This window comes from Episyrphus balteatus, chromosome 2 (genome assembly GCF_945859705.1).
Source record: "Episyrphus balteatus chromosome 2, idEpiBalt1.1, whole genome shotgun sequence".
Classification (NCBI taxonomy): domain Eukaryota; kingdom Metazoa; phylum Arthropoda; class Insecta; order Diptera; family Syrphidae; genus Episyrphus; species Episyrphus balteatus.
The window spans coordinates 18111531-18133980 of record NC_079135.1 but is presented as its reverse complement, the minus strand read 5'-3'; the positions used below and the strand labels follow the sequence as shown (position 1 = coordinate 18133980).

The following is a 22450-nucleotide window of genomic DNA, read 5'->3' as shown; positions in this document are numbered from 1 at the left end:
AAAAAGTGGGAAATTTACAAAAGTAAAATTATTTTATTTCTCTCTAGCGCTATTTGTTTTTAGAAAAAACATACAAAAATTGTTTTTTAACCCAAAAAATAAGCTTTCTGCATCAATATTTTTAATTTTGTGATCGGAAAAACTGTCACAAAATGAGCTTGAAAATTTTCACTTTTTGACTTTTTGCAAAAAGTGACCGTTGTAGTTATAGCTTCTCACACCATGTGCCTGTCTACACGGTGATTTTTGAATCACCTATCAGGTTGTAGGAAAAGAGTAACGATTTTTCTCTTTTTGACTTGATGTTTGGTCCTAGAAAATGTAAATTGGAACATGATTTTGGGGCCTGGCTACACAGTGTTGTGCCCAATCACGTTCCAATTCACATTTTCTAGGAACAAACGTCAAAAAGAGGAAAATCCTCACCCCTCTTCCCGACAACCTGACTGGTTAGGCGATTGAAAAATCACCGTGTAGCCCGGCACTTGGGCACAACACACTGTCTAGCGACGGCCCATTACAATAAAATTGAAAAGTCATCATTGGAAAAATGTATAGCTGGTTTTTATTATCCCACTTGATCCTTATAGATCACTAATAGGTGTGTTTTTTTGTTTATCTATACATGGTGTCCCACAGTCACCGCCCCAAACGAAAACCATGGATTCGTTTTCGAAACTATCTCAATAATATGTAAGATGTCAAACATAATTAAAAAAAAAACATTACGGTAAATTTCAAATTAACCGCAGTTAAACAGTTTGCCTTTTTAAACAAATATTAGGTGTGTTTTTTTGTTTATATATATAGATTTTGTGCAAAAAAACGACATCGAGATTTTTGAAATCAAAACAATTTACGTGTTAAAAACAACAAAAACTTTATCTGTATAGATTTTTGAAAAATCCAGATAATTATCCAGATTTTACTTTCTCTCGATAAAAACAGTAGTGCCAAGGCAGTGGCGTAGATAGCTTTTCGCTAAGGGGGGGGGGGGGGGGGGATGGATTTAGTTCGCAAATTTTTTTAAAGTTTTAATAATTTTTCTTCGTATTGTTTTTATTTTCTTTAAATTGGAGAAAGTTCTTTCGGTGGTTGACGTTGAAACCAGCAGTGTAACTTATATCTTTAATAAAATATATATGAGTACTAGGAAATCTTTCTTCGGGGCTGCTATCGAGGGCTTTTAATGAGTTCATAGAGGAAGTATTATTCCTTCTGATAAAATATCTTTTCTGAGTTTTTAATTCTTCACACAGAGAAAAATATGACCAGGACCACCTAAAAACTAACGTGCCCCCGTGCCCCCCCCCTGGATCCGCCTATGCTGGTCGCCATGTCGCCATGTCGCCTTGTCGCCATGTCGCCTTGTCGCCATGTCGCCATGTCGCCTTGTCGCCATGTCGCCTTGTTGCCTTGTCGCCATGTCGCCATGTCGCCTTGTCGCCATGTCGCCTTGTTGCCATGTCGTCATGTCGCCATGTCGCCTTGTCGCCATGTCGCCATGTCACCATGTCGCCATGTCGCCATGTCGCCTTGTCGCCATGTCGCCATGTCGCCTTGTCACCATGTCACCTTGTTGCCTTGTCGCCATGTCGCCATGTCGCCTTGTCGCCATGTCGCCTTGTCGCCATGTCGCCTTGTCGCCTTGTCGCCATGTCGCCTTGTCGCCATGTCGCCATGTCGCCATGTCACCATGTCGCCATGTCGCCCTGTCGCCATGTCACCATGTCGCCATGTCGCCATGTCGCCCTGTCGCATTTTCGCCTTGTCGCTTTGTCGCTTTGTCGCCTTGTCGCCATGTCGCCTTGTCGCCATGTCGCCATGTCGCCATGTCGCCTTGTCGCCATGTCGCCATGTCGCCTTGTCGCCATGTCGCCTTGTCGCCATGTCGCCATGTCGCCTTGTCGCCTTGTCGCCTTGTCGCCATGTCGCCTTGTCGCCATGTCGCCTTGTCGCCATGTAGCCATGTCACCTTGTCGCCTTGTCGCCATGTCACCTTGTCGCCATGTCGCCATCAGAGAACCAAACGAGTCGAGTATTGTTTACGAACATAGAGTGCTTACACGAAATAAAACGATCTCGAACAAACAGAATCAACACAACTCAAATATGTTCGAGCATTCCTGTTTAGGAGTATGATGACTCGTAAGTAATCCTACAATCTTTTTAACGGTTAAAGCAATTAATTTGCTGCCAGGGAACTTTTTATAGAACGTTTAAGTCCCTACAAGAAAACATCTTGCTAATTTGAAAATATTGAATTTTCAGTGAATTAGAAAATTCTGAAATTGAAAATTGATTTTTTAATTTTTTTTCTCGATTTAAATCGTGAATAACTTCTTTAGAACTCAATTTAGGGAAAATTACTATGAGACCTTTTTTGTAGAAAATTAAATTTCCTATAAGAATCTGTCGTGGTTTTATTTTTCTATTCACTTATTTGCTCATCACAAAATTCCAAAGTGAAACAGTCGAATTGAAAAAAACACTTCGATTTAAAAAGCTTAATTACTCGAATACGGCTCGTCTGACGAAAATTTTTAATTGGATCTTTTTTGTAGGAAATTTAATTTTATATAAGAAAAAATGAACAGAAATTTTTTTTACTTTGATCGTCTAGCAGTTCTATTGTAAAACATCATATCATGTATAAAAATAAAAAACACCGATGATAGACCTCTTAAAATTTTTTTTAACGGCTCAAATTTTCACCAAATTTTTTTTTCATCATCCTGAACAAGATTTTCGAAGTAACTTTCAAAAAAAAAATATTTTTTTTTTTGGCCCAGTCTTATATACAATTATTTTTTTTTTAGAATACCATTCATACCTTGGTTGTTGATGTCCATAGGTATCAAAATTTTTCACCAAAATCACTTTGAAGTAAAAAAAAAAACACTTAGAAAATTGAAAAAAAAAATTCGTGTTTAGTTATTCGTTTATTTATTTGTGAGGTGGTAAAGGGATGCAACAAACAATAAAATTCGCATTTCCAGCCAGAAATAGACAAGAGTTTCACTCAAGTACTTTCTGTAATTATTCATATAATTTAACAACTCTATTAATTTGATTTGCTTAAAGTATAAACCAGTTCTGGGGGGGGGGAGGGCACGTGCCCCCGTGCCCCCCCCCCCTGGATCCGCAGTTGGTTGGCAGTGAGCTAAAGCAGCGTTGCCTCCGTTCTTTAATTTTATGCTGTTATTTTGTTATATTTTCTTATACTTTTCTTCACGACTTGGTACTATAACTTCATAATGCTCTAGCTTAAAAAAATAAACTTCAATACCATAAATTTACATAATATTGTTCTTTATTTGATCTTTTATTACGTCATGTTTTTGTTTTACAAATCGGGGTTTCGTTTCGGTAGTGTAAGTTTTTACTCAAAAGATCACATTGAAAATTGCCATATTTGAAAATCTTTTTTTTTTAACATAAAATTTAATTATTTGATGTTGTTTTAAATAAAGTTTTATGTATAAAATATTCGTTCGCACCTATATTTTTTTGTCTCCCTAAAAAAAAAAGAATCAAACATTGCAATTTCAATAGATCTCCAGGCACAATACCTGTCTCACTTACATTATCGATTTTACAAATTTAGAATTCTCTTTTAGTAAAATTTATCACAGTTTACAAAAAGAATTATAAAAAAATTGTTTTTGTATAAAAGAGAAATCGTTAGTTGCGATCACTCTTAAACACTTTAAAGGATTCTTAACTGACATTTCAAATTTTATTTTATTTTTGTATTATATCTTCGCTCGCACTTTTTATATTATTATGGGGTTTTTTGAAATGCCATTTAGATCCTTATTTAATGTTTAAAAATGGCAACTCTTACTTTTTTTTTTTGATATAAACGTTTTGATAAATTAAAATTATTTAAAATAATTATTGTATATAATGAAATCAATAAATATCTTAATTAAGTACATAATTAACTTAAAACTAAATAATCAATGTATTGTATAAGTTTTTTTTTTTATATTTATAATTCGTTACTAGCTGGGTTAAGTTTGTTTTTTCAAATTTCTATTTGAACAATTTGCCAGCATTGCAAAAAATTCGGAAGAAATATTCATCCTTGCGTAGTAGTTTGGCACGGGCATATGAATGAATGTCCGCATCCATGTTATGATCACGTAACCAGGACGATGTATTGTCTGTACTCATACCAGTCATTTCAGTTCGTGGTTCATCGGGTAGCATCTCGTGACCTGGTTAAATGATAAATTGATAATCAAATTTGATTAACCAACGAGAAATGATATTTTGATTGAATTTGAAAAATATAGCTAAATTTAGGCCTGTTCGCTCAAAACAATTATAATCTTCGTTTCTTCATAATCAAAGGTTATACTGTGGTTTAAGAGTGGCTAAAAAGTTTATTCCCGCATTTCCTCGCATTAAATAAAGTTAAGTCTCGTATCAAGAAATCAAAACCGAGTTAAAGGAAGGATCAGTGTGATTTTCAATTTTATATTATATTTTCTCAAATCATTGGTTTAACCGGGGTTCACTATGGTTCAATCATTTTGACTATTTAAACTTATATGCACTTTGAACCAGAGATATAAATTACTAACCACAGTTTAAATAAAAGCCTTAATGCTTTTTTTTATAAATAGTGTTATCAAACAGGCCTAATAGCTTGACGATATGTTATATTTATCTCGTTATTATTTGACGAAACTTACCCGTTGTTATAACCTTGTATGGTTCTTCAGACTCTAAAGGTTCACTTAAACCAATTTCATTTCTAGCAAATATACGAATCATATATTCATGATTTTCTTGCAGATCCTTAATTTGGAATCTTTGTATATCTGGTGGCACACGTCCAACTTCAATCCACATTGTCTTGCGTAAATCACGAATGGCAATATTATAACCGAGCAGTGGCGCACCTCCATCTGACTCGGGTATACCCCATTCGAAGATATGTGCATTGGCAGCAATAACTCTTGCTTCCAATGGACCAGTTGGTGGTGATGGAACGGCTATTTATAAAAAAAAAATAATTTAATTATTTTTGTTTAATGTTTAGTTTTAGAATTGGATGATAAATCGAGTTATACGTACTTGCGTGTGTTTTAAGTGAAATGCTATCGGTGTTTGCTGGTATACTTAAACCAACTGAATTTTCAGAAAATACCCTAAATGTATATTCGCATTTTTCTTTCAAGTTTTCAATTGTATATTGTAGACAATGGGCATCCAATGTTACAACCTTTGTCCATTTTGTTGATGTCGATGAACGTTTTTCAATAACGTAACCTAATAAATAAAAATTTGTATATTACATTAAAAGTTCTCATAATTTTAAAGCTCAGTTCCATTCATTCAATCACGTTTAGAGATTCTATAGACAGATTTAGCAGAAAATATATCTCTTTGCTGAGATAAATAGCGTTAAATTGACAGCTGTCAAATAGTTTTTTTAAGTACAAAATAAAATTTCATAGCTACTCCCAGTTTAAGAGTAATTTAACGTTAATTTAAATTTAAATGATTACTAAAACGCCACTATGTGAAGGTACCAGAGTGTGTATAACAGTTTAACAAAATTAAGTCTTATCGTTTTTCTTTATTTTTATAAACACATTTCGAGATCCATCATTCAATCTTTCATTATGGTGTATAACAGTAGGTATACTTTATGATGTATAACAGTAAACCTTATTTCTCGAACTTCGTACTGGTGTATAACAGTATGTAAACTTAATGGTGTATAACAGTAAACCTTATCTCTCGAATTTTAGTACTAGGTATAATTTTCTTCTTAGTTGACAGCTGTCATAAAAGCCATCTGCACTATGCCTTTTTTGAAGTAATACTTCTTTTCCAGCGTTTATATTAGAGTGAAAATTTACTCTCTGACACATGTCTAAATGACAATTATTTATACTACCAAATACTACGACTTATTATGGTATGGATCTACTAAGTTTTAAAATGTATGTTCACATGAGTACGAAAGATGTTAACATTCTGTTGTATAACAGTATTTTTCCTGTAGATGCCTATATTTAATATCTAAGCTAAGAAAAAATGGTGGAAATAGTTTGTAACGACAAATCTTACCAGTGATTTCAGATCCGCCATTGCTGATTGGAACTTCCCAATCCAAAGTGACGCTTCTGCTTGTCACATCTGGCGCTCTAAGATTTTGTGGTGGGGATGGAGGTGCTATGAAATATTTAATAATTTTATAAATTGAATTCAAGAATATTTCAAGAATGAAAATAATTAAGAAATAAGCATAAAAGCAAAGCATTATAAGCCTTATACATACCAACTTTTTCCCATGGACGAACTAATAAGCCAAAAAGCCAAAAGCGTTATAAATGCAAATTTAAATTATGTTAAAAGAAATATGATTTAGAAGTATTGAAAACTGTTATAAAAATTTAATTTAACTTACTTATTCTCCTGCCAACAATAATCTTATCTTCAGTCTCTAATGCTTCACTAATGCCAACTTCATTCTTGGCAAATATTCTAAAGTTATAGGCCTTGTCTTTCACAACATTACTAACAAATATATTTGTTATATTTCCATTCGAACTGCCCAAGAGTCTATATTCAGTCTCATGGATTTCTTTAATTTCAACAATATATTCGATGATCTTGCTGCCACCATCCGATTCGGATGCTTCCCAAGAGAGTGTAAATGAAGTTTCAGTCATACCGCATACATCTAGCGGTTCACGTGGCGGTGTTGGTTTGTCTAGAAATGTTATTCAAATTAAGTAAGTGACAGAAAGAGTGGTTATAGACAAATAATATTGGGACCAGTTTTTCAGTTAATAAGATGACGTTTCCATTGAAAATAAATTTCAATAGTGGCGCTATCTAGGATTATACCTCCGTCTGTCTAACCATATTTGGTGAGTTAGCTAACAGTTAATACGAGTACGAAAGTTGAATAAAATATCAAATACAAGATGGCAAGTCTATTAAACGGGGATTTCGATATTAGCGCCATCTAGATTTGTACCTCCATCTGTCAAACCAAATCAAAGTTGACTAAAAAAAATGCTGTAGAAATTTACTGGAGCTTAACACTGAAACTAGAATAATCTCGCACTGAAAAACTAGTCCTTTGAAGCTGACAAAACCAGAAACAAGATATCCCTGGAATCTTACTAACTTCTTTTCCATTGACTAATGTCAAACTTATAGCTTACCCATTTTCTTAGCTATCGTAACCGGTTCACTTTCTGTTGGATCCGATATACCGATGGGATTGCTGGCATAGACCCTAAACATGTACTGGCTATTCATTGCAAGTTTTTGCACGGAATACGAGCATATGCTTGTGTCCATTTCAGCAACCTTCATCCAAACATTATTTTGTATATCGCATTTTTCCAGAATGTATTTTGTAACTTCCAAGCCACCATCATCAATTGGTGGTGTCCATTCCAATTTAATGGAATCCTTCTTCATTTCCTTAATTTCCAATGAATTTGGACGTTGTGGTTTATCAATTACTTGTACAGTAACATCCACACTTGTTGTTCCAGCAGTATTTGTAGCTGTCACCTTATAACGACCCGAATCTTCACGTGTCAATTTTGTAATGGTGACAGTTGATGACGTTTCGATTGTTTCAATAACAGTCCGCTTGGTTGTTGTTATTTCCGTTGTTTCCTTGAACCATGTTATTTTCGGTTGTGGATAGCCTCGGATTCTCGCTGGAATGGTTAATGTGCTGTCTGTCTTTAATTTCTGTACAATATATTTCTCATCGATTTCTATTGTCGGTTTCTCGCGAATTATGATTTTGCATGAAGTTTCCACTGAACCAACTTCATTTTCTGCCACACATGTGTATGTAGCTTCAGTCTCAACTGTTGTCTTTTCAATTGTGTATTTGGATACACGATTCTCATAGCGAATGCTAGTGGATTCGATAGTTTTACCATTCTTTTTCCATGTAATTTTAGGTTCTGGAATACCACCAAAGATGCAAGATAGAGTGACCTCTTTGTCGAGTTCACTGGTAATATCTTGAAGTGGTTGTTGAACTGTTGGCTTTTCGGTTTTCTTCTCAGCAACCAAACGAATGGGTGGTGAAAGTGGTGATGGTGGACTCGGACCAACTTCGTTGACAGCTATAGCTCGGAATACGTATTCTGAGTCGACTTGTAATTTGGTCAGAGTATAAGTAGTTTCCTTGATCTTACGGATTTCAATCCATCTAAAAAGTACAGAGATGTTAAAACCATGTGTTGTTATAAAAATTTTGACAGATTAACTTACTTTTGTATTTTAACATCCTGGTATTCGAGGATGTATTCTGTGATCTCGGATTTGCCATCATCTTCTGGTGCCTTCCAGTAAAGAGTAATCGAATCGTGCATAACTTCCAATGGTTGTGGTGAGCCTGGGGCTTTTGGTGGTCCTAAAAAAAAGACAAAAGAAGAAGATCGTAAGTCACCGTTATTTTCCTTTCTTTTGACAGTTCATCTTACTCATGATCACCAAATTAATACTAGCTTCGGCATCCCCAACTGGATTAACCAACTTGACAATATATTCATCTTCATCCTCTTCAACAACTTTGCGAATTGTTAACGAAGCTGAAGCGTCATCAATTGTTGGCGTTACCCTATTGTTCTTTTTAACAACCGTTTTCGATGTCGACCAAGTAGCCTCTGGTTGTGGTTTACCACTGAACTTAACTGTCATAGTGACGTCATCATTTTCCTTAACCTTAATTGTTTGTTCCTTGTCAGAAATAATGATTGGAGCAGTTTTTATTTCTGTAAATGTCAAAATATTAGTAAATTCCCACACTCAATTTTCCCTGATCCTACCTTCAACACACAGCTTAGTAACTGTCGTTACGTTAATAGCTGTGCAACTTATCTCTCCAACATCATCTTCATCGGCATCATGGATAACCAAACGACGAACTGTGCCTTCAACATAAACGTCATGTTTCTTATTCGGTGTAACTTTCTTGCCCTTCTTGTACCATGTCACTTCGACATCTGGTCGTGAAAGTTCACAAACAAACTCAGCATCAGTTGATTTAGTTGCCAAAGTGACATCTGGCAATTTGACAGTGAATTCAACCATTGGTTCTTCAACAACTAATTTTCCCTTTGACGTTTGATCTCCAACTTGACATGTATACTCGGCAGCGTCATCTGGTTGAGATTTGAAAATCTTCAACATTTGACGTTTACCATCGATACTGAGTTGAACATGTTCGGAGAACTGAAGTTCTTTGCCATTTTTAAACCATTTCACCAAAGCATCACCCTTGGTGAGTTCAATTTCAAATGTAGCCGTTTCACCTTTAGTAACGGTAACGTCATCCATCTTACGAATAATTTGTGGTGGTAATTCAATAACAATAAGTTCAGCTGTGCACTCTTGATCTTCAAGCACACATGTGAATTCACCTTCATCATGAATGGAGGACTCACGAATAATCAACTTACGGATCTTTCCTTCCTTAATTATTTCGAACCTCTTGTTTTCAGGTGTGATTTTCTCACCTTCTCTTACCCAGGTAACTTCAGCAGCGTCAGAAGATATTTCTACCTCAAAGTATGCATCTTCCTTCTCCTTGACTTCAAAGTCTTGAAGTGGACGAATAAACTCTGGCTTACGTTGCAAAACCTCAACAGTTGATTGAGTTTCTTGATTCTTAACTTTGCATACATAATTACCAGCATCACGAAGATTTGTTGTCTTAATAAAGAGCTTATGTACTTTGCCATCTTCAACAACAACTCTATGATCCATGCCACTAAGTTCTTTGTTGTTGAAGAACCATTTTGTTGAAACAACATGTGATGTCTCGCATTCAAGTGTCAAAGATTGAGTTTCTTCAATGCTAATGTTCTTTTTCAATTTCTTGGTAAATGTGACTTCGTCAACTTCAACAATGACACGAGCTCCATGTGATGTATTACCAACTGGATTACTGGCAATGCATTTATAATCACCAGAATCAGTTTCAGGGTTGGCATTGGTAATGGTAAGTTCAATCATTTCACCATCATAACGTAATTGCACACGTTTGGATGGTTCTAATGGATTGTTGTTAAAGAGCCAACTAACTTCAGGTACTGGGTTACCAGTAACCTTGGCTGTAAGGCTGATTGTTCCCTTTTGAGGTACTGATTGTTCTTGGAAGCGTTCGATGAAGAGTGGTGGCTCAGCGTTTCCACTTGCCGCTTCTATGAAGAAAAACAAAATATTAATCAAAAAATTCCTTTGGACATTACTTTTTTGAATCAAAATCAAAAGTAAAGAGATATTGAACCGTTTTCGAAAAAAATTCTGAAGTTTCGGATCTTTTTCGAATATGATTTAATAGGGAAGAAAGGTGTAAATATGGCACTAATTTCAATTTTTAGACTTTCAAGATTTACAAATAAAAATAAACAAAACAGAGGATACCATTTTGTGTTATCTGATGTGCAAGGATATACAAAAAAACCTACCTTCAATTGTCAAATATGCTGTGGTCTCAACACTTCCCAGTGGATTCACTGCCTTAACAGTGTATTCACCCTTTTCTGTCAGTTTGGGCGAAATCAATGTCAAAGTATGTGTATCTTTTTCGGACTTTGTATTCGCCTTAACTGGTTTACCATCCTTAGACCAGGTGATCTTTGGCGGTGGATTACCAACAATTTGTGTTGTTAGGACTGCACTTTCACCCTCACGAATTATCATATTTCTTAGGGGTTCCAGAATTTGTGGTGGTTCTTTTTCATCTGTTTTCACCTTAAGAACAATTGGCAAACGTGATTCACCTTCACGATTTGTGGCAATAACTTCGTAAACACCTTCTTGTGATTTTTTTACCTTGGTGATGTGTATAATACTACAGTACATGTGCATATCAGATTCTGTTGCCACCTTAACGTTCTTTTCGGTGATCACTTCTTCGCCGTTAAATGTCCATACGATATCTGGTTCGGGAACGGCTACCAAACGGCATTCTAAGATCACATTCTGGCCTTCATCGACATATTGTGCACGTGGTTTACGTGAGAAGGTTGGTGGTATACCTTCAAGAATGTCAGCGAGAGATGATTCACGTGACAAACTCTTACGTGACAAGCCGGTAGCATCAGATCCATGATCGGATAATGGTGTTTCGACCACCAATTCTGTGGTAGTCGATGCAAAACCAGCGGCATTCTTTGCCACACATGTAAACATACCGGCATCTTCAGGGAAGACTTCCCGGATAATCAGCGTTGCCACATTATCATCATCGTAATACATTTGGAAGTCTTGAGATGGCTTAATAATGGCAGTTTGACGGAACCATGCGATTTGTGGGCGTGGTACACCCTCAACTTTGCCTTCAAATTGTACAGTATATCCATCGGGTGTGTGAATTGGTTGCAATTTCTCGATGAAACGTGGTGCCATGGGTTTTTCATTTGGACCAGGTCCTGTGTTTTTTTTATTTTGCATTGCAGTGACAGATGATGACAGTTAAAGTGCATGGGTGTGTTTGAGTGTGTTGTGGTGGTTAAACACAACGATGGACGAAACATAAAAACACAAATACGTTAGACAAGTTTTACTTTGACATTTGCACTAAATTTTTTAACTTACGTTCAAAGACAGGCAATTTGTCGATCTTCTCGTGAAGTTTCTTCTGCACGTAAAGAGTGTAGGCTGCAGGTTCCATAAGATATTGGGCTGGGACCCAACCTTCTTCAGCAGTTAGGTTCTTGCGAATAAACCACCATTCAGAGCTGTGACGTCCAACAACATAGACCTTCTCGCCTTCAACTAAATTGATGGCTTCGTCGTTGTCAGCGATGTAATTGCAAATGGAGTACATGACGTTTTCTTCACCATCAGTTTCTGAAGAGTAAAAAATAAGTTTGACGTTAGTTTTGACAGATAAATACATTTGAAGGAATATTGATCTTTTACCTTCAACTTGTGCTTCCCGGGTAATGTTCAAAGAAGCGCCATCTAGGATTGATACAAAACAACCGTTAGTTGATGTGAAATAAGAAATGTCAAATGACAATCACATGCAGTGACGTTCAGGATGACAAAAGTGTCACTTTTGAAAGCTTTCGTCGATTTAGCACATGTTTTGTAATCTTTCGTTAAGTTTTTGTAACAAAAGAAGATGATTTCAAATCTTACAAACTGTCAAAAGTGACACTACGGATTGTGACAGAACTAAGAATACAATTTATTATAATTGAACTTAACGGTGAAGATCTAATATTAGTCATGAATATGTACACCTTTACCTCGCATCAGTACTCTGTTATCATATAAGCATTATAATTGATTCCTAATATTAAAATTAGAAGCATCAATGAGAGTTAAAAATAATTTAAGAGTTTATAGTGAGTGTGTGTGTGTGAATGAGAAAAATTATAAAGAAATAAATATATCAAATGATAAAAGCGCATATTTAAATATAAATAAAATATTTTTAAACAAAAAATAATAAAGACCTTCATTGAAGATTTGCTGTGTCATCTTGCGCTTCTTGTGGAACGTCAATGAGTCTTCATCAAATGTCACCGAGTCTTCATGACGCTTGGGTTTAAATGCCAGCAGAATTTCTTCGCCATCTTCATGTTGCACAGAGTATCTCGGTTTAGGTTTTGATTTTGGCTTAAGTTTGAACTCAACTTCATCGGGTGGTAGTTCTTCGGCTTGGAATTCTTCTGGCTCTTCAACATCATACATAGTGTTGTCTTCACCATCACTGCTATCAACGATTTCTTCAATAATTTGTTCTTCACCATCGTCATAATCTTGGATGATCTTAATTTGAGCTTCATCCGCAGCTTCAGCAAAGGTCTTCTTGATAGGACGTTTAACTTTCACCTTGGATGACATTGAAATTTCTTCTTCGGCATACGAGTCCAAATCGATGTTAAACTCTTGATCAACATCTTCTTTGGTTTTTGTAGATTTGGCACGGAAAGTGACATTTTCAACATCGGTGAATTCAGGAATGTCAACGCTGCTCTTCTTGCGTCTCTTTAATTTCTTGATGGTATATTCTTGATCTTGTATATCAGTAATTTGTTTTGGCATTGGTTTAGGTTTCTTAGAAACAACAAATTCTTCAACGTCATCGGTTTCTTCATATTCTTCAAGTTTTCGTATAACCAATTCAGCACTTTCTTCACCAGCATCCTGTACAGGTCTGACTGGACGTTTCTTGGTAACTGTAGCTTCACCTTCGACACCTTCGTTAATTTTACGAGGTTTCTTCAAAGACATACTAACTTCTTCTTCGTCAAGATCTTCAACAGTAGGTACCAGTTTTGATGGTCTTCGCTTGAAAACAGCTTCTTCAATTATTTCTTCTTCTTCAATTTCAACAGGTCTTTCGATTATAACTTCCTGTTGGATTTCAAGTTCAGCTGCAGCTTCTTCAACGCGTTTTGGTTTCTTCTTCTTTTTCAAAGTGAGTGCTTCTTCTGGTGTATCTTCGGTCTTCTGTTTAGGAAGCTTCATTTCAACGCTAACTTCTTGTTCTTCTTCTTGAATTTCTTTTGGTTTTTTCGGTTTAAGCGTTACTTCGGCAATTTGTTCTTCCTCAGGCTCAACAGGTTGAATAAGTTTAATGCTAGCCTCTTCAAATGTTTCTTCGACGGGCTTCTTTTTCTTCGGTTTCTTCATAACAATCTTTTCTTCAACTTGTTCCTCTTTAACAACCTTCTTTTCTGCCACCTTAATCTTCACTTCGGCAACTTCTTCTTCTTCTTCAACAACCTTCTTGGGTTTAACCTTAAATTGTGCCTCTTCTGGAATTTCTTCAGGTTCAATTTCTTGAATCTTGATTTCATATTGTTTAGGAATTTCTTCTGGTTTCTTTTCTTCTTCCTTAGGTTGTTCAATGATTTCTTCTATTTCAACAACCTCTTCAATTTGTGGAGCCTGTGGAACTTCTTCGACAATTGTAATCTTGAAATCAGCTGCTTCTTCTTCAACCTTTTTAGGTTTCTTCGGTTTCTTAACCTTAATTTCGGCATCTTCTGTAACTTGTTCAACTGGTTTCTTTTGAGGAAGAGTAACTTCAGCTTCAGGTTCTTCAACAACTTCAACAACTGGCTTCTTCTTCTTTGGAAGTTTAACCTTTTCTTCTTGAACCTTTTCTTCAGGAACTGGTTCCTCTGGTTGTTCAATAATTTCTTCAACGATTTCTTGAGGAATTTCTTCAATTACTCGAATCTTATGTTCAATTACTTGTTCCTCTTCTTCGGGTTCTTCAACAACATAAGGTGCCTCTTCTTCTTCTTCCTGAATAATAATTTCTTCAGCTGGTCCTTCATATGGTACTTCTTCAACAACCTTAACCTTAAGTTCAGCAGCAGCTTCTTCCTTAACCTTTTTCTTTGGTTTCTTCATTTTTATCTGTGCATCTTCGGTAACTTCTTCAACTGTTTTAGTAACAGGAAGCTTGAACTCAGCTTCAACGTCTTCCGGTTCATCTTGAACAATTGGTTTCTTTTTGGGTTTGATTGTAAATGCTTGTTCTAAGACCTCTTCTTCTGGCTCTTCCTTGGCAAGTTTAACCTTGAACTCTTGTGGAGCTTCTTCAACTTCCTCAACAACAGGCTTCTTTGGTTTTTTCTTTACAACCTTCACCTCTTCGACAATTTCTTCAACAGTTTCCGGTTCAATATCAATCACCTTAACTTCAAGAATTGCAGATTCTTCTTCTACCGGTTTTGTTTTCTTTGGTTTGGTCTGTTTAATTTCTACTTCAACATCTTCAACCTCTTCAGGTTTAGGCGCAGAAAGAACAACTTCAGCCTGTACTTCTTCTGGCTCTTCTGGTTCTTTTTTACTTACAGAGAACTTAACTTCAGGTACTTCTTCTTCTTTTTGTGCAGGCTTCTTCTTCTTTTTGACCACCTTAACTTCTTGAATTTCTTCAGTTTGCACTTCGCGAACATCCTCTTCAATAACCTTTACTTCTTGTATTGGTGCTTCTTCTTCAGGAATTTCCGGTGCTTCTTCTTCAACAACTGAAACTTCATAGAATGGTTGTTCTTTAGGTTTTGGCTCAGTTTCAATAATTTTAACCTCTTTAATTTTCTCAACGGGTTTCTTTGGTTCCTCTGGAACAGTTTCAATTACCTCAACTACCTTTTCTTCTTCTTCTGGTTTTTCAGGAGCTTCAAATTCAACAACCTTAACTTCAAGCATTGCTGCTTCTTCCTCTACCTTAGGTTTCTTTGGTTTCTTCTGTTTGATCTTGACCTCAGCTACAGGTTGCTCTTCTTCTTTAGGAGTGGTGAGTACAACTTCTGCCTCAAACTCTTCAGGAACATCCTTTGGAACCTTCTTCTTAACCTGGAATACAGCTTCTTCAGGTTCAGTTTCTTGAACTTGTACCACTTCTTCCGGAGTTTCTTCAATAACCTTGACTTCTTGAATCTCTTCAACCACTTGTTTAACCTTCTCCTTCTTTATTTTCTTAACCTTTACCTCAGGTACCTCCTCGGGTTCTTGTGGCTTTTCTTCCGGTTCAAACTCCTTAGTTGTGATTTCGTATGTTTTAAAGTCTTCCTGGATTTCTTCAACCACTGGTTCAGGAATAGGTGCAACTTCTTCCACTTCTTCCACAACAGGTTGTGGTTTTTCTTCAGGCTCTGTTTCAGTCAATTTATATTTGTAACTCTCTGGTTGTACCTCAGGAACCTCTTCTTCTTGTACTTGAATTTCTTCAATTGGTTCTTCAGGAGTCTCAATGATTTCCTCCACCTTAACCTCCAATTTAGCCTCTTCGACCTCTACTGGCTTCTTCTTTGGTTTCTTCTTCTTTACAACTACTTCAACTTCACTTTCTTCAATAGGCTGTGGAGCTGTAAACTTGACTTCGACTTCTGCTTCCTCAGGTACATCTTCAACTGGTTTCTTGATTTGGAAGGTTGCTTCTTGAGTTGGTTCTTCGATTTCTTCAACTTCTGGTTCCTTAAGTTTGATTTGGAACTCTTCTGGTTTTTCTTCTGGTTTGGGCTTCTTACGTCTAGTGACAACCTTTTCTTCAACCACCTCCTCGAAGGTGACTTCCTTTTCTTGACTTTCAGTTACCTTAACCTTGAATTCTTCAGGAATTTCTGGAGCTTCAGTTTCAGTTACAGAAATTTCATATGAATCATATACTGGCTCTGGTTTTTGCACTTCAGGTTGCTCAGTTATGACTTCAATCTCAGCCACAGGTTGTTCTTCAGGCTTTGATTCCTTCACTTTCACCTTTTTGGGCTTCTTCTCTTCAACAGGAGCTTCTTGAACAACTTCTTCTTCAGTAACAGAGACCTCGAAAATTTTTTCTTCCTCTTCAACGGGTTTAACTTCCTTAACCTTTTCTTTCTTTGGTTTCTTCTTAGGTTTTTCTTCTTTGACTTCAGGTTCTGTTACAATCACTTCTTCTTTTGGAAGTTCTTCTTCTTCTTTCGGAATCACTACAGCTTCTTCTTGTGGTTTTTCCTCTTTGACCTTCTTGACGGGCTTCAACTTAACTTCAGCAGTTGGTTCTTCAGGTGCTTCACTTTCGGGTATTCTAAATTTGACAGTCTCTTCTGGTTGCTCTTCTTCATCCTTTGGAACACCTGGAACGATTTGTACCGTTTCGAATTCTTGTTCGGGCTTTTGCTTCTCCTTACGCTTGTGTTTGGGCTTTTCTTGTTTCTTTTCTTTCTTTGGAAACTCTGGTTTTTCAATCTCTTCAAGTTCCTCTTTAGGATATTCCGGATGTTCAAAGTCAACTGGTTCAAATGGTTCCATCTTGTATTTTGGTTGTTCAGGTTCTTCAACTACTTCTTGAACAACGACATCTTCTTTCTTTTTGATGACCTTTTCTGTGACAACCTCTTCTTCTTTTGGCTTGGTTGGTGTTTTCTTCAGTGTTACACTCTCTGCTTGCTCTTCAGCAATAGGCTTCTTTTTGCCCTTGCCCAGCTTAATTTCAACAATTTGCTCTGGTTCTTCTGGTACCTTTACCTTTTCGGGCTTTTCATAAGGTTTGACCTCAGCTTCATCTTCAGAACTGCTAACATATTTCTCATACTTTTCCAGTTCAACCTTCTCGCGATCATCCTTGATTTTCTTAATCTTCTTGAACTTCTTTGGTTTTGTCTTCAGTAGTTCTTCAGCTTCTTCAATATTACGTGAGAGGTCACCATTTGCACGAATAGCATTAATATCAGTTATCTTTGGTACCAAAAGTTCTGGTGGGAATTCAACATATACAATACGACTCTTAAGTTTAAACTTAGGCAACAAACTAGTTTCCGGTTCAACTGATTTCTCCTTACGTTTAGTTTGCTTCAATTTAACCACTTGTGGAAGATCTACTGCTTCAACAACAGTCATTTTTTGTGCTTTATGTTCAACACGTTCGATCTTAGTCGGTACCAAACCTTCTATCTTGACTTTTTCTTTCTTGGGCTTTTCAATATCGATTTTCTCGTATTTTTCGAGAACTGTCTTTTCAACTTCTTGCTCCAGCAAGGCCTTGATAATATCATCTTGATCATCTTCTTGTTTCTTAACGATCTTCTTCTTTTTCTTTGGTTTCACTGGTTCCGTTGTACCTGGCTTAACTTCTTCTGGTGCTTCTTCTACTACTTCAATTGGTATTGATTCTGGTTCTTCAGGGATTTCCTCGGTTACTTTAACATCTACAACATATTCTGGATATTCTTCATCGACTATCTTGACTGGTGCTTCTTCTTCAATTACGCTGATCTCGAAGTCCTTGTGTACTTCAACTGGAATACCTTTTTGAAAAGGAGGATTATAAAAAAATATAAATTATTAAATTGTATGAAAAACATTTTTAACGCTCTTTAGCTTAGCTCAAACCTTTTTCATATAGCCTTTTAGAACATTAAGTTTTAGTAAGGTTTTAAAACCTTGCTAAAACTTAAAGTTCAAATTTGCATATAGAGCGGAAATAGCGAATAAATGCAGATTTTTGAACATTTTTGTTTGTTGACTTTTTCCAAACCTATTTTTATACAGGAGCAAATATAATAAGCTTTAGACTTCTATTAAAAGTGTCAGCGGGGTCTAGGAACAGCTTTGTTTGAGGTTTAAATTTTTTTTTTTAGATAAAAGAAGCTTTTTAGAAGCTTAATAACTATGAAGCCGATATTTACATTTATTTGCATGGAATGATTTAATACTAAAGGGTCTTTCCTTAATTTGTATTTAAGTTCCGAAAATGGAATAAAAATTAAGAAAAACTATGGAATGCTTTACGGAATGCTGGTTAACAGAATCAAAAGTCTTTATTAGCAAATAATAGATATCCTAACGTTAAAATTTTGAATTTAAAATTTAAGAAACGAAACCTAGAAATCATTAAACTAAATACGTTAGCCTATTGGGTGAAGTTTTTAAGCATTTTTAACTTTTTATAGCAAAATCAGAGACTTGAGCTAATGTATAGTATACTCAGGGAATGTGCTCTGGTGAAAATGTACTTTTACTACTACAATCCGGTTCGTTATCAAAATAAAAATGGCTCAAATGACATAGTAACTATTTTTGTGAAGCCTCGTTCCATTGGGGGTGGTAGTTTATTCGTGAGTAGATGATCTAGTACATTTGCAAGCTTTTTTTTCTCAAACGTCAAAGACATCACTTTGACAAAACTGACATTTTGTTATGAATTTGAAAGCAAATACTAATCTTTTTTAACATTTACTTAATTGTCACAATTCATACATTATTTGGTTAAAACTTTTAATTAGATATACATGTGTCAGTTTTGTCCCTATTGCCAATGTTCATATTGGACGGTTCATTCATTCATTCATTTAGATTATGTTGACAGCTATGTGAGTCCGAAGATTTAAATGAGTTTAAAATTTCCTGCCTCTTTTGGCCATTCCCTTGTAACTATCAAGTGCAAGTGAGAAAGCATCACAGAAATGTCAAAATGAATTGGTGGAGTGAGGCCAATGTGAACAATATCTTGGATATTTTAACGCCTCTGTACTTTAAAACTTGCACTTCACTGTGAGGAAAAGATTTCTTACTTAGCTATCTTTTCTCATTATGAATTGCGAGACCAAAAGCACAGAGACGTCGAAATGAGTCTTCTTATTGACCCTAATCCTCCTTCACGGTGAGAAAAAGATGCGTCAATAAGCTATCTCTTTCTCAACAAGAAAGTGCAGAGAATTCCAAATGATTGTTCACATAGGACACTGTGTCCTACCCTGTTTATAAGATGATTTGAATCCGAATTGAATCCGGATCACCTGATCCGATCCGAGTCGGGAAACTGGATCGAATCGAAAAAATGCATATATACCAAGATCGACGGATCGATCGAAATCGTCATATACCTGAAACGAAATTTCGATTCAGATTCAATTCGATCTTTGAATCGCACTTATAAACGGGTGACTTACCCGACATATTTAGACATTCACTTCATTGCTTTCTCACTCTCACTTCCTGGTAAAAAAGAGATGCCTCACTTCGCTACACTAAAAGGTGACGATTGCGTATCTACTGCTTCAAAGCTGGCAATGTAGTTTGAAGCTTTCAAAAAATTATTTGACGGTCTTACTAATTTACCCTTCAAGCAAACGAGTCCGACCTCGGCTCAGAAACGGGTCCGAAGGCGGCTCAAATTAGTATGGAAATTATAATCACAGCGGAGCCGATTTTATATGTATTGGTTTTTTCACCACGATTTCTCCTTCGACTTTGTGTTCATACACAAAAAGTTGCAAGTGTGTGAGTGCAACCCCGTTTTTCTCGGTCGGAGTATATTTTCTGAACTCCGTTTTCTTACTTGAAGGGTATCTATTAAGGTGGACCAAATACGTAAAGGAATTCCTTGAATTTAACATAGGACAATAGTTATGGTGTGAAAGTCAGTCGGGAAGTGCACATTTCATGAGATGATATCGTTGGTTGACAACCAAAACTCACTTACTGCTAGATAGTGGGTTTTAGATTGTTTGTCAACCGACAAGCTTCTGACATTTGGTTCTTTTAACACGGGAAGTGACACCCAGGGAAATTTTCAGCACCTAATTTGTAAGTTGTTACTTACTCGATTGTTATACTAGCTCTAAGGTAATGTTTACACTGTATACTTTTAAGTGTTAAGGGTGATTTGGCAGAGCACATTTTATTAAGTACTGCTTTTTCTATGTGTATAGTTTAAGATCAAGACTTAAAAAAAATGATTGGAATGCTTCCCTGAATAAAGAATCAGATATCATCTAAAAAGGAGTTAAACTGTCAAAATTGACTTTTTACGATTCAAAATGCAACTCTAGAGTTCAAACTAACCTAACCTACTTAAAACAAAATGCCCTAAGAATATTTTTGTATTTACAAAGTGTATGTTGTGATGTTGTTGATTTTATGTTTAGTGAAAAATGTTTGTTAGTTAAAATTATTTATGTTCAAATAAAAAAAGAAATAAAAAACTTTTAATGTTAGTTACATTTTTTTTATTAATTAAAACAAACTTGTGTAGAAAATAAATATTTAGGTATTGTTATTTATATCAAACGGAGTTTTTAATTATTTAAGGAATAACATATAGAATTTGAACACTCAAAAACGCATTAAAACTTGCTTCGTCAGATAGTTTTGTTTTTGTGTTGCAAGAATTTTGTTTGTCAAAATGTTGTTTTTATTTTGTTTTGTGTATGGGCTTGTTGTGTATTATGTCAATGCCTGTTTCATGTTGTTTTATGTTTTTTTTATTTTGTTAAGTGTATATTTTGTTGGATAAATATAATTATGTTCAAGTTCAGTTTAGCCCAGTACACAGAATCAGTGACGATATTTTATTCGGATTTTTTAATAGTACTAGAAGACTTGTGGTTGAGTTGCTCCCATGTTTAAGCATATCGTTGAAGTTATACTTCTTTTCCCGTGATTGTGTCAGGGTGAAAATTAACATTTTGACCAATACCAAAATGACATTAACATTAATAAAGCCAGCGATTACATCAAAGTATTATAGTGTGAAAGTACTAGAATTTAAAGGCATGTTCAGAGTACGAAAAGAGTTTTGATGAAAGTGAAATTCTGAGAGTGAACGCTCTGAATGAAAAAAGAATCGCAACTGACAAATGGAACGGAATGGGTTTACAAATAGAGTTGATTTAATACTGGGAAATAAACCAAACCAAACGGACCTTATGTCTTTGTTTCAAAAGGAAATTAATACTATGTTTCCACCTACGCTAAATCCGAGATTTAGGTAAGTAGATTTAGAATAAATCTCGGGATTTATTTTAAATCTACTTTGCTTAATCTCAGATTTGGGTTCAGCTACCCTTAATCTAAGATTTTCACCTACTCCTAATCCGAAATTTAGAATAAAACTCGAGATTTATGCTAAATCTACTTAGCTTAATCTCGGATTTAGGGTAGGTGGAAACGTAGTATAACATTATAAAAAAAATCTATTATACATAGTATAGTTTAAAAATGGCCGCTCAAATATAAATTTTACTTGGGTTGTATAAAGCACAAAAAGAAGTATAACTTGAAAAAAACTGCACTTCACGAATGTGGAATGCTTTACTTAGCAATAAACATGGGGTCGAACTACGGCATACGTTCTTAAACGTTGTGACTATTGCTCTCTCTATATTTAATTAGAATAAAATGATAAAGACATAAAGCATCAATACGTTAACGTATGTATGCCGTAATTCGACACCTGTTTTTTTTTTGTTTTAATGTGAAACAGATTGTTCATCAATTTTTTTATTTCACACGTCACTAAAAATGAGCTAGGCTAAAAATCTGAACCTTTATATTTCGTATTTGAATAAGATAAAGTGTATTTTGATTATATAATGTATCCTGTCAGATTTTGAAGTGTCAAAAGGGTCCTAAAAGGTATAAATTTCTAAAATTCTCGTCGATTTTTCAAGTCTTTTCAACATGTATGCGAATTGTACAGATACCTAAAGCAAGTCTTAAGCAGTTTTTAACACAGATTAGATACAATTTAGTTAAAGGATTTTGTTTTTATGGACATCACATGGAGTTATTTACTTCAATAAACGAAAGAAAACGCCTTTTTCTTATAAAAAAAAAAATGGCAACCCTAGGGCTACAGAAAAGAAGAGTTGTTAGCAATGTTTTGTTGTTTTTTTTTTTTTGTTTTAGAACATATATGTAAAAAGAAAGAAGAAAAAAACAAAAAAAAAAGTGTGTAAGTTTTTGCTGCCTATATACAGGGTGTCCCAAAAGTAATGGATCAAACGAAATATGCTTATAGGCCAACTTAAGGGCTCTCAGAATTTGGTAACTTGTTCATCCCAAATCCTTACGGTTTTCAATTTAATGCAATTTTTGTGGAATTTCGAAAAATCCCGACTTTGCAACAGTATTTTGCTTCCTCCGCTCATAATTGGTTTTTGTTTTTTACAATTCTTTCACTAAAACATTGCCTAAAAATGAGAAA

General features: G+C 35.4%; 1 protein-coding gene across 14 annotated transcripts in view; it reads right to left on the bottom strand.

Moving 5' to 3' along the window:
- Positions 1–3295: 3295 nt before the first annotated feature.
- The window catches only part of LOC129908709 (titin), a 167738-nt gene continuing 148583 nt past the window's right edge, over positions 3296–22450 (bottom strand). For 7 of the 14 annotated variants that reach the window (XM_055985417.1, XM_055985416.1, XM_055985418.1 and 4 more), the window contains 14 exons: positions 12477–17768; positions 11935–11976; positions 11608–11862; positions 10476–11441; positions 8832–10208; positions 8487–8777; positions 8275–8416; positions 7197–8212; positions 6431–6736; positions 6302–6322; positions 6091–6195; positions 5089–5283; positions 4704–5006; positions 3296–4223 (listed from right to left, as the gene is read on the bottom strand). In XM_055985417.1, coding sequence (XP_055841392.1) covers positions 4039–4223; positions 4704–5006; positions 5089–5283; positions 6091–6195; positions 6302–6322; positions 6431–6736; positions 7197–8212; positions 8275–8416; positions 8487–8777; positions 8832–10208; positions 10476–11441; positions 11608–11862; positions 11935–11976; positions 12477–17768 — 10496 coding nt within the window. In that variant the 3' untranslated portion in view covers positions 3296–4038. Of the gene's footprint in view, positions 4224–4703; positions 5007–5088; positions 5284–6090; positions 6196–6301; positions 6323–6430; positions 6737–7196; positions 8213–8274; positions 8417–8486; positions 8778–8831; positions 10209–10475; positions 11442–11607; positions 11863–11934; positions 11977–12266; positions 12311–12476; positions 17769–22450 lie in introns of those variants that run through there. The other 7 variants (XM_055985429.1, XM_055985419.1, XM_055985427.1 and 4 more) reach the window with 5 other exon arrangements.